Source organism: Erigeron canadensis, chromosome 2 (genome assembly GCF_010389155.1).
Source record: "Erigeron canadensis isolate Cc75 chromosome 2, C_canadensis_v1, whole genome shotgun sequence".
NCBI lineage: Eukaryota > Viridiplantae > Streptophyta > Magnoliopsida > Asterales > Asteraceae > Erigeron > Erigeron canadensis.
The window spans coordinates 26,095,300-26,107,524 of NC_057762.1; the positions used below are offsets into that span (position 1 = coordinate 26,095,300).

Consider the following 12,225-nt stretch of genomic DNA (forward strand, 5'->3'; position numbering starts at 1 on the left):
TGCTGGTCCAATAAAATAGAAACTACTAGCATTTTCCTCAACTACTTCGTTAAAATCCTCCTTTCCAACTATGAGCTAAAGAACCTAAACGGTTCTGGCCCATAACTAATTTCACGAACCACAAATAAAATTGGATTATGGTCGGACAATCTTCTGGACAGAACACTAAACAACGCCACTGGACATGATTCAATCACGTTTCTACTAACAAGAAGCCTATCAATCTTGCTCTGTTTGGCACCCCTATCCCCGTTGACCAAAAATGTGTACTTACCTCCGGCCATATGATACTCATGAAGATCCGACTCAGCAATCAACAAATTGAAACTTTGAGTACACGCGTAGTTCAGTGCTGACCCATATCTTTCTTCTTGCACTCTCACCGCATTAAAATCCGCGATCAAAAACCACAAACCATCATTCCTTTCTTTTATTTCAGCAATCCTAGACCATAAATCACGTTTTTCTCTGACCTTTTGAGGTGCATACACATTCATAACATACACCATTTCTTCACATCCTTTAATCCTTCCTTTAATTAACATAAAATTACGATCTTTCACACAGTCAATTTTACAAAAAACCCCCGGATCCCAAACCGAAATGATACCCCCCGATCGACCCACCGGATCAACCACTTCCCATTCCATCTTCGATCTACCCCAATAACTACGAACACAAGACTCAGACACCCCCACAGATTGTGTTTCTTGCATTGCCAAAAAATCCACCCCATTTGATTCACGGACATCTTTGATCCAGTTCCCCTTTCCGACTCCCCTAACCCCACGAATATTGATTGACAGAATATTCATTGATTACCTTCATTTTTTCCTTCTGAAATGATGATCTCCGTCACCTCCTCTATGTGTTCTTGCAACTCAACACCGACATTATCACCCATCTCTAAGGTGGCTTGAACTTCTTTGTCTAATTCCATATCGATCTGTTCTTCAAGCCTGGTGGAGAGCTCCTTAGTTGGGTTATTTTCTTGTCCTCCCTCTGATGCTTTTCCATCGCCTTCAACCCCAGAAGATGTAGGGCTGGAATTTAGATTAATTATGTTGTTTTTCCTATTAATATCAATAATATGTTCCGACCCGAGATCCATTTCCATATATCTTATATCTGGTTCTGACTCATTACTACCCACGTTATCCTCCAACCAAAAAGGATCAGCTGGTCTGGGCCGTTTTTTGGGCCTAGATAACTTTGTCACAAAATTATTTTCCACAGCCACATTGAAAAGCAGGCCCATTTCACTATCTGCCTCACAATTCTTTTTTTCTTTCTCGAAACTACCCACCGATTTAAATTTGAATCCATTTCTAGGAAAAACCACCTCATCATTTTGCATGCTTGAACATTTAGATTCCCCATGCAACTCTTCGTTGCCCTTGCTGTTGTCAACAATCATCTTTTCGTTTCCTTCTGGACCAACTCCGGAGCTTGATCGAAAGTCACCAGTTTCCGACCAACCTTTCCTATTCCACTTGATAGGGCACCACTCCACCATCACCTCCGACACCCACACCCGAAACCTCTTATCTCGCCATCTAAGATCAATTTCACCTTCGACTTTTCTACCTTCTCCCACTAGTAAACCGACCTTCTCCATGGACCAGTCCCCAGAGCTTTCAAAACTAGAGACCGGGCAAACAACTTTCCCGAATTGGTTAGCAATCTGATTATACACCTTATTCGTCTTTAAATGCAGGGGAACCCCTACCATTTGTAACCAAGCAATACGTTCCAGGGGCAGAGATTGTCCCTTCCAAGACTCGAGACGAGAGAACCATCTCTTCCAGAATTCCACTTTGCTCAGAAACTCATCGGCCAAATCCTCCACTTCAAACGTTACAAGTACCCACAAGCCCCCCAAATACCTTAACTCCAACTTTGAATACCCACCTGACGACACCAAAGAGGAGATCGAAACAAGAGTTTTGAAATCAACGCACCTTGCCACTAATGCCCTACCATGGAACGACGATAAGGCACAAACGTCGTCCTCGACTATTATCTCTTTCGCTCCTTTTCCACCTTCATTATTCCTTTTAACTATGTCGCTGAAGGAAACCCCATTCGTGAACTGTGTTCTGATATTATCTTTTGGAATCGCCTTGGTTTCGAACGTATTCTTACCCACTCCATTGGACCCATTAGTTCTAAACTGGTATTTTGTGCCCCCAAAAGGTTTCTCTTTCTCCACCCACGCTTCATTTTCAGCAGCAAACTTAGCCACATTTATATGGAGATTGTTGTTGCCCATCTTTACCTTCTTGAGATCAAACTGGAGTGCTTTCCAGTCTTTGACTCCCCTAAAACTTATGAATCCAAATTTATCCCCGTTTTTGTTTCTTTTTCTCGCAATATAAGTGCCTGCTATCTCCCCAAATCCTTTAAAAGTCATCTCTAGATCCCAAGGCCTGCATCCTTCGGGCAAGTTAGCTACGAAAAACTTGACAATCTTCATCCCATTCTTCCTATTTTGTTGTAGAGAATCTGTGTCCCTAGTCCCTTTCTTTCTCTCGACCCTTTCCCACCCTTGTTCTTTCTCTCTCACCCACATGTTTTTTTTTAACCAAATTATAATATATATATTAAAACAAAGTATCGATAAACGTGTAAAGAATAGTATGTTTTTTATTTTTTTTTATTTTCACCACATAAATTTCAATCTTTACATTTTTATCACTAAACTATAATATTTTTTAGTAAACTTTTGTTCTATTTATTTTCACCACAAAACTTTCAATCTTTACACTTTTAGTACTAAACTATAATATTTTTTAGTAATAATATACTTTTTATTCTTTTTACTTTCACCACAAAAGTTTCAATCTTTACACTTTTAGCACTAAACTATAATACTTTTTAGTAAACCTTTTTAGCGTGTAAAGAATAGTCTTTTTTTTCACCACATAAGTTTCAATCTTTACATTTTTAGCACTAAGCTATAATACTTTTTAATAAACTTTTTGTTCTATTTATTTTCACCACAAATCAATCTTTACACTTTTAACATTAAATTATAATATTTTTTAGTAATAGTATACTTTTTATTTTTTTTACTTTCACCACAGAAGTTTCAATCTTTACACTTTTAGCACTAATTTATAATATTTTTTAGTAAACTTTTTATTCTTTTTATTTTCAACACAAAACTTTCAATCTTTACACTTTTAGCACTAAACTATAATATTTTTTGGTAAACTTTGTATTCTTTTTATTTTCACCACAATATTGTAACTCTTTACACTTTTAGCACTAAAGTTTCATAGTGTTCGTAGACCGGTTTGGTCCGGTTTTAACTAAATCTCAAACCAACCCGGTAATGCTGGTTTTAAGATATATCAAATCAAATCAAACCAAGTATATTGTTAAACCATGTAAGCCGGTTTGGTTTGGACGGTTTGAAGGTTTTTTAATTATTATTATTTTTATTTTCATATAATTTTGTATATATATGTCAAGATTTGTGTTAAAATCTATAACAAACACTTAAGTATACATATTAAAATAATTACTAGAGGGTCAAAGCTATTTGTTTCGAAGTATTCAAACTTTAGGTAAAAACTCTATCCATATGCTAAGAGATATAACACTCACATATTGAAAAAGTTTCTATTTATATTAGAAATGTATAACTAATTATAAATTTGAAATATAAATTTGTTCTTTATAATGAAACTCTAAAGAAATTTAGACCATAAAAGTGTTTATATTTGTAAAATGTTTAAGCTTTATAACTTTAGATAAAGTTATTTTCTTTCCAAGTTGTGAAAGTAAGAAGTACGGTCTGGTCCGGTTTTTCACGGTTTTTTCTTTGCTCAAACCATAACCGAACCAAATAACCCGGTTTCTCAAAACTTAAACCACCAGACTAGACTTTAACAATTCAATCCGCCCAAACCAATCCAAATACCGCGGTTTGGTCCGGATCAACCGGTTTGACGGTTTGATGTACACCCCTACGGGAAAGCGTGTATAGAATAATATACTTTTTATTTTATTTTTTATTTTCACCACAATAGTTTCACTCTTTACACTTTTAGAACAAAACTTTTATAATTCTTAGTAAACTTTTTAATCTTTTTATTTTCACCACAATATCTTAACTCCTTACACTAAATTTCTCTACTTTTTGATAATTTTTTATTTTAACTACAACATTTTAACTTATTACACTTTAGCAACAAACTTTTTAACACATATTAAAAAGAAATGTACGAAAAAACTTGTAAATAATAATAATAAACTTTCTATTCATTTTATTTTCACCACAACATTTTAACCATTATACTTTTAGCACTAAATTTTTATACTTTTTGGTTTTCTTTTATTTTTACCACAACATTTAAGTTTCTTACACTTTTAGCACTAAACCTTTATGCGAACGACTTTCACACAAAACTTTTACAGTTCATCTTTTAACTGACAAATGTCAGTTTTCAATAATTTGAATAATACATGTTTTCTTCAAAAAGTTTATGGCACATTATCTCTTGAATAATATTTTTTATTAAATCGTTAACAAATGTAATGTCTCCCAGAGCAACGCCCGGGTGACATATCTCGTTTTGTAATAAAATGCAAAGGATAAAGACCTTCCCAATTTAATTTTGTCTTAAATGATTTTAGCATGATGGATTTGTGTTATGGGTAAAAATACGTGCATAAAACATTTTGTATGCATATCATTTTTTATTTTATTTATTTTTGTATAATAATTGACTCTTTTCGCTTAACTTGAATTGAACAAAAGTAAGCTATAATAGTAGTTATTTTCTTTTTAAACTGTTACTTTCTTTTTTTAAATGTTTTTTGTTAATTAATTTGTAACAATAATTTGATGAAGATAGTATTTTTTCTTTCAATGAAGATGGAAAAGTAACTTTTCTTTTCTTCCTATTCTATCCTTTTAGCTCAAAGAATTTTCCAAAGATAATAACCAATTAAGTATTGTTTAATGATTACAAAAACTAAAAGAGACCATTTCCTCCAACATTACCCCTCCGGTTTTCTCAAAAGGTTTGTGTGTTATTCAAAAGTAGTTTTAGTCTTTTAGATATGTCTTCAGAGTTGAGGCAATATAATACTCGTACTTTATAATATATATAGTGTTGTATTACAATAATAATTAACATTGAATTGCCATCGCACTACAAATAATATTTAATTTGTTTACCCTTTTAGTTAATGGGAATAAATTAAAAAGTTTGTCACACTTTTATGTGTATAAAAATATATAAAAATAAAAGTATGTAAAAAAATCTCCACACTAAAAAGTATCTAGAACTAAAAGTTCACAAAGTTCTAGACACTTTTTAGTGTGGACTTTCATGATTATTTTGTAACACCTCATTTGTCCACGCTAACATTTTAGTTACAATGGACAAATGAGGTGTTGCAAAATAATTATGAAAATCCACACTAAAAAGTGTGAACTTTTAGTTTTACACACTTAGAAATTTCTACACACTTTTTTTTTTTTACTTATTTTTACACATATAAAAGTGTGATAAAACTTTTAATTTGTAAACATTTAATTTGTTCATGCTTAATTTATTCACACTAATTAAAAGTGTAAACAAATGCAAATGCAATATTATGTAGTGTCGTTATAATGATATGAATATATGATGTTACTAAATCATATGGATTTATTGACTTTGGCCCACAAAAATCTATGAGAAATAGAGAACGTGCATGACATGATTAAGGTATTTGTTTAACCAAAAATATAAGAAACTCAATATCTCAATCTCAAACACTTGTCACCACCATAACTTGCAAACCGCCAAATTAATTGCCGGTGCAATTTCCAGACTAATATCTTCAATAATAAGCATATGTCCATCGCCGCTTCACCACATTCATGATTTTGTCGCCGGCGATTCCTAACTCATTACCAATTAATCATTGTTAATTAAGATTGAACATTATTTAAATAAATGCTAAACTATTCCATTAACAAAGATTGATCTACTTATTATTATATGTGACATAATTAAATAACGAAATATATCGTTTTCTATAGCAACCATTCATAACTTAGACTAAAAGTGTCGAGTCAAACTCAAATAAACAAATAGATACACTCATCTGCGTTCATTACTTTATAACAACCACTAAGAATATTTTTCTTAGTTACATGTTAATATACCATAGTAATAATTATTAATTAATCAAATAATGATCGATGAGATTAAAACATACATAGAAATCAAATAATAATCTTTACTTGATTAGACAAAATGCTTTACAATTGGACTATTGAATTTTGGGTTTGTACAATATGGGTCTCAAATCAAACATGTATTTCAAAATGTGAAGTTTATGTTTTTTATGAAAAATATTGATACTTTTTTTTATATATATATAGGAAGATTATCTAGTATATACTAATTAGAGCTGTCAATTTCGACTCAATCTGAAACCCAACCCGAAAAAAATCAGGTCTGGGTTGAGTATTTTTGACACACCAACCCATCAACTTGATTTTTTTGGGTTGGGCTCGGGTTGGGTTATTGTGTTGTCAGGTCGATCCGCTAACCCAATATCTTTAAAATAATTGAATTATATATAATAACTCATACTCCACATTATAATAATCCATACGCCTCATTCTCATACTCTATATTTTTAACCTAAAGTAACTTCAAATCTGAAATAAGAGAAGGATTCAAAATTTTGTGAGATAACAAATGTTGTAGAATGAGACGGTAAGTTTATTAACTTTGTGTCAAGTACTAACAATACCCTCATACTCTATATTTTTAACCTAAAGTAACTTCAAATCTGAAATAAGAGAAGGATTCAAAATTTTGTGAGATAACAAATGTTGTAGAATGAGACGGTAAGTTTATTAACTTTGTGTCAAGTACTAACAATACCCTCGTAATTCTTTCTTGTACCCTTCGTTTTCAACTTATACCATCAATGATAAAGGTTTATATTAGTTGATTTATTCTATTTTATATTTATATATTTGCTTATCAGGTCACATAGGTTGGCGGGTTGTGAGTCAGAGTTGAAAATTCTCACCTGAAACTTTTAGTGGGTTGGGTTAGAGTCGGAGTTTTTCAACCCGCTAACCCGAACCCATTGACAGCCCTAAATTACTAATATATGTATGTCTTTAAGTTACATATTAAACAACCCATTAAATGTATTAGCTCTATAATCAAACATATGAGTTAGGCTAGCTCGAGAATCATTATTTACCAATTAATTGTGATAACAAATTACTCATATGTACTAATTAACGTAGAGAGTTCAAACCAGTTTTATGTGTCTTGCTAGTTAATTAAATGACTAAATCAATATTCTTTGGGGGGAAATAAGCGTGCGGACACGACATATGACCAAGAGTTTGACGTTTAGGAAAAGGATCAACGGTCGGCGGGTATTGTTTCATTGTCAAATTGTCACATTTTGTGCCAAATTGTCACTTTACATCAAAGTCATCATTTCCCCCTACACCTCCACTTTCCTTCTAATTAAACTCATATACCTTGATCAACTATCTCTATACACATTATTCTCTCCTATCCATCCATCATGAGGATGTTGTGTCCAAATTTGGATAATGAAGATGGTCTTGAAACCGTCCTCGAGGTCCCTATACCGGAAGAGAGCTATGATGCCATCCCTTGGCAAAACACGAATAGGATCACTACCCCTCATTCTACCGAGTATGGTACTCGAAATGCTGAGATTCAACTCTTGCTTGGTGTCGTTGGAGCTCCTCTCATTCCTCTTCCTATATCTTGTGATAAGTCTTCCGACATCAACCCAAATATCAATAACCATCCCATGGTAAGTCATTTTTTTAGTTTTGGAGTCTGTGTGACGCATGACTGAATCTATCATTATGGCCCGTTTCTTACCATCCCCAATATAAGTCAAAATTTTTTATAAATTCTCACTAGTTTTCTTGTAATAATGAAAGTCTGAGTGACACCTCTCAATGTATCATGATAGAATGACCATTTTGTTTCTCTTATAATACCCTGTCACGTATTGTAAGTCAAATTTAATAATAATTGTCTACTTTTAATTAATAGGAGGCTTCAATGGCAAAATATATTGTGCAACAATATATAGCCGCAACGGGAGGGGAACATGCATTGAATTCAATTGACAGCATGTTTGCGGTCGGGAAGGTGAAGATGGTGGCATCAGAGTTTATAGCTGGAGACGGTATAAGCATGAATTGTAATGGTTTGAGTATTGGTGGTAGTGTGATGAAGATCAAAAGTGTTAGAAATGGTGGCGGTGAAATGGGTGGTTTCGTGTTGTGGCAAAAGAGGCCTGACCTTTGGTCGTTAGAACTAGTGCTTTCTGGTTGCAAGATCAGCGCGGGTAGCGATGGGAAGGTCGCATGGAGGCAAACTCCATGGCATCATTCCCACGCGTCCCGTGGACCTCCACGACCTCTCCGCCGGTCACTACAGGTATTAGTCTTATTTTTCATTCCAGGGAAAAAATTTTTTTTAATATATTCTTGTAAATATCATTGTTGTATACTAACTACTATGTTAAGTATAACTACCGAGCGAGTATCATTTTATATAATTAATGCTAACTAGTTATGCACTTATACAACATTTGTTTTTTTGCTAAAAATATTATGGATGTTTTCTAATATTAGAAGGTACAAGTCAAAGTCTAAGTTATATAGTCAATTATGAATATTTGACTTTTGTTATAAGTTAAGCAATGGTGGTTTAATTTGGGTGGTATCTACCATCTAATTTGGTTGTGGGTGATGCACCAAATGAAAGTGAATCCAGGATATTTTGAATCGGTATAGTTTGACTTCTAAGAACTTTCGGTACATGTTTGCATCATCCTACAACTCGATGTGCCATCCATATTCCAAATACAATATATACTCCAATTATTTAGTATTAAGTATTAATTTGTGATTTTACCTTTCATATAACATTATTAAAGGTCTATTCTCTAAACAGTTATATGGGTAAACAATCAATTTTTAGGTAATTGTGTGAATGTTGGGTGATTAAAAACGTTTAACTTTCGTACTTATATGAGACGAGGTCGTGTGATATTGATAGTTTTCCATATGCTTTTTTAATTATAGGGTCTTGATCCAAAATTGACAGCCAGATTGTTCATGAACTCCGTGTGCACCGGAGAAAAGAACATCAATGGAGAAGATTGTTTTGTGTTAAAGCTTGAAGCAGAGCCTTTATCTCTAAAACAAAGAAGTAGTAACAATGTGGAGATCATAAACCACACTATTTGGGGACACTTTAGTCAAAAATCCGGCCTTTTGTACCATCTTAAAGACTCGCATCTCATTAGAATCAAAGCCCATGGAAATGACAATGTGTTTTGGGAAACAACCATGGAATCACTAATCGAAGATTACCAAACCGTTGAAGGAATCAACATTGCCCATGGTGGTAGAACCATAGTTTCATTATATCGGTCTGGTGAGAATGAAGGCCAGTCAAGAACGAAAATGGAAGAGGTTTGGACTATTGAGGAGTTGGATTTTAACATAAAGGGTCTTTCCATGGACTGTTTCTTGCCACCTAGAGACTTAAAAGTAAGTCCTGATCAAGAAACCGGTGAAGTTGTGATTAGCAACACAAGAAATGCCCAATTAGCCACAAAAAACAGAGGCGTTTATTCAAAGATAGCTGCTTCTAAGGTTGTGGATTTTGATCCTCAGACATTTGGAAACTATCGTCGGACTTGAAGGCTTGTGACATTGTTGTCTTAACTTCTCTTGTCTAGTTATGTACATATGCAAATAGTGTTGTGACCTACAGTATAGAAAGTAATGTTTTACTATAAGCTTATGAACTGCTTGCTTGTTATAGACCATATATACAAGTTTCTTGTTTTTGTTAAGTTTGTACTGAGTCCTAATGTGAAGGAAATGATCAATTTTGTCCATTTTATATCTATCTACTCTAAAAGGATAAATAAGAATGATCTTATTAAATAAAGTAAGATGGAATACAGACCCAAAGAAGAACCAAATAGGGCCACATAATTAACCCTGTTTAAGTAATGTCCTTTACTAAATTGATAAAATGTGTTGAACCAAATCCTCAACTGATGAACATGATGAACCATCTTTCTTTAGGCAATGGTCTGCATTTTTCTTCAACTTCATAACTTTATCCCTCATTTCTAACCCTTCTTTATCCACCATTACTTTCCTTATTGTACCTTCAATCTCGCCTCTATCAAACCCGTTTTCTAACGTTATCCCAATCTTCCAAACATCGCCTACATATCTTGCGTTTGGGAATTGATCACCAAATGACGGCGAACACATCATGGTAACCCCTTCACAAATGCTCTCAAGTGTCGAGTTCCATCCGCTATGAGTCCAAAAACCACCTACTGCAGGATGTGCTAATACCTCTTGTTGTGGAGCCCATTTTACAATGTGTCCTCTTCCTTCAACAACTTTGTCCAAAAACTCATGTGGTAATGGTTCGAGCCACTCTGAGCCTTTTATGGATCTTGGTCTGACCACCCATAAGAATGGTTGTTTGCTATTAGCTAAACCCCACGCCATCTCCAAAAACTTAAGTTCCTCAAGTTCAACTAAACTACCAAAACTAACATATAACACAGAGTTGGGTGGATATTTGTCTAACCATGAGATACATGTTTGGTCCTGCGCTAGGAGGCTGCTAGATGATGCTGGAAAGTACTTGTGAAATGGTCCTATTAGGAAATGCGGCTTTGGGAAATCCTGCTTGAGGGTATGTAGTTCGAGTTCTTCAAGCTCTTTGAACGTGTTCCATATTACGGATCGTGCTCCTTTCACTCCTTGCACCATGAGTTCAAGCATGTTGCATACATCCACAGGATCACTAGTCATGAACTTTGGCAAGTCCTTAACTTTAAGCGGTTCAAGCCTTGGGACCAACGTTTCCGATTTCATATCTACAAAAATATAAATAGCCATGGCATCAATATTTAAGGGAAAAAATGAAGAAAAACAAAAGTTATTTAGCTAGCTACCCTTTAACATAACAAGTGTACATACAACAAAGTTAAGATGATATCACTATCTATTAGTCACCAAATTTAAGTTGCTACTGACCTAGTATATTACTCCCTAGCTATGATGATTTTTCACTTTGTAATTCCTTAAAAAAATTCTATGATCTTTGTTCACTTTGTAATTGCTTTGACAAATCTGTCGGTAAAGCCCAGTATTCTAGTAGTGATTGTACGATATATGTGTGCTTAAAAGATCAATTTTATGGGGAAATGAAGTTATATTCCTAATTTCCTATTGTACTTGCTATATATTTGATGCAACTTTTCCTTATAGCAACTATATATATATAATCTCAAACAAACTAATTAAACACTAACTTAACTATTTGAATTCACATTAAACCATGATTAAAGAAGACATATTTATGTAAATTAAGTTGAACCTGCATCAAAAAACTCCTGAAGATAACCGGTGTTAAGTAAGCGTGGGGCGGCAGCAAATGAAAGAAACGACGCAACACTACTAGTCCGGTGAACAATCCTTGGAATTTTGAGTCTATTCGCCACACTTTGTGTGGCGAACCACTGAGCATCCGTGATCAAACACAAAACCCCTTCATCCTCCAACATCAACCGCTCCAAACAAACTTGTATCGCGTCCATACAATTGTCGTTTAGGTAGTACAAAAAACGTACCACGTTGCCTATGTCAGAGAGCGAGTGTTTGTCTTCCGCAACACCAGGAATGGCTACAAAGTTAAAGTGAGGATAGTTGTTTGGATTAGGGGAGTTAAAATGAGTATGAAGGATGGTTATAGAAAAGGCTGCTTTTGAGTGAAGTATGTTTGCTAGTTGAAGCATTGGGTTTATGTGCCCTTGAAATGGTAATGGTAGCAACACTAACCTACGACTGGTGGTGGTAGTGTTGCTAGATTTCATGGTTGGGATGGTGGCATCCTCCATTTTTAATTAAGTTAAGATAAATTTGGTTACTATATATATAAGTATATATACTTTTGAATTGTTCATCTCTTTCTCTTATATAAGTAAAGAAGCCAAAAATCATCACGTGTTTTTCACACTTTAATGTTTATACTCTATACGACTCTGAGGCTATAATTCGTGTCACATGCATCATAAATATTTACTCAAATACTAATATATATTTCAGAAATATTTTAATCAAACATTTTATAAACTTCTTTCATATATAAATTTAAT

The 12,225-nt window shown here is 34.0% G+C and overlaps 3 protein-coding genes across 3 annotated transcripts; 1 reads left to right on the forward strand and 2 right to left on the reverse strand.

Moving 5' to 3' along the window:
• Positions 1-68: 68 nt before the first annotated feature.
• Positions 69-815, reverse strand: LOC122587973. Its single transcript, XM_043760122.1, has one exon. The coding sequence runs from the start codon at positions 813-815 to the stop codon at positions 69-71; it is 747 nt and encodes a 248-aa protein (XP_043616057.1).
• A 6,747-nt stretch (positions 816-7,562) lies between these two features.
• Positions 7,563-9,929, forward strand: LOC122588911. The gene is made up of 3 exons (XM_043761129.1): positions 7,563-7,824; positions 8,073-8,462; positions 9,113-9,929. Exons 1-3 carry the CDS (start codon positions 7,567-7,569, stop codon positions 9,734-9,736), a joined length of 1,272 nt encoding a protein of 423 aa, XP_043617064.1. The 5' UTR covers positions 7,563-7,566; the 3' UTR covers positions 9,737-9,929.
• Positions 9,930-9,962: 33 nt separating this feature from the next.
• LOC122588910 (UDP-glycosyltransferase 76B1-like) lies at positions 9,963-12,014 on the reverse strand. The gene is made up of 2 exons (XM_043761128.1): positions 11,448-12,014; positions 9,963-10,944 (listed from the first exon to the last, which is right to left on the reverse strand). Exons 1-2 carry the CDS (start codon positions 11,965-11,967, stop codon positions 10,064-10,066), a joined length of 1,401 nt encoding a protein of 466 aa, XP_043617063.1. The 5' UTR covers positions 11,968-12,014; the 3' UTR covers positions 9,963-10,063.
• Positions 12,015-12,225: the final 211 nt, after the last annotated feature.

Coding starts and splice junctions, on each gene's coding strand:
- LOC122587973 (XM_043760122.1), bottom strand. CDS start 815: ATGAATATTCTGTCAATCAATATTCGTGGGGTTAGGGGAGTCGGAAAG.
- LOC122588911 (XM_043761129.1), top strand. CDS start 7,567: ATGAGGATGTTGTGTCCAAATTTGGATAATGAAGATGGTCTTGAAACC. Junction 7,825..8,072: donor ATATCAATAACCATCCCATG/GTAAGTCATTTT, acceptor TTTAATTAATAG/GAGGCTTCAATGGCAAAATA. Junction 8,463..9,112: donor CTCTCCGCCGGTCACTACAG/GTATTAGTCTTA, acceptor TTTTAATTATAG/GGTCTTGATCCAAAATTGAC.
- LOC122588910 (XM_043761128.1), bottom strand. CDS start 11,967: ATGGAGGATGCCACCATCCCAACCATGAAATCTAGCAACACTACCACC. Junction 10,945..11,447: donor TCAGGAGTTTTTTGATGCAG/GTTCAACTTAAT, acceptor ATATTTTTGTAG/ATATGAAATCGGAAACGTTG.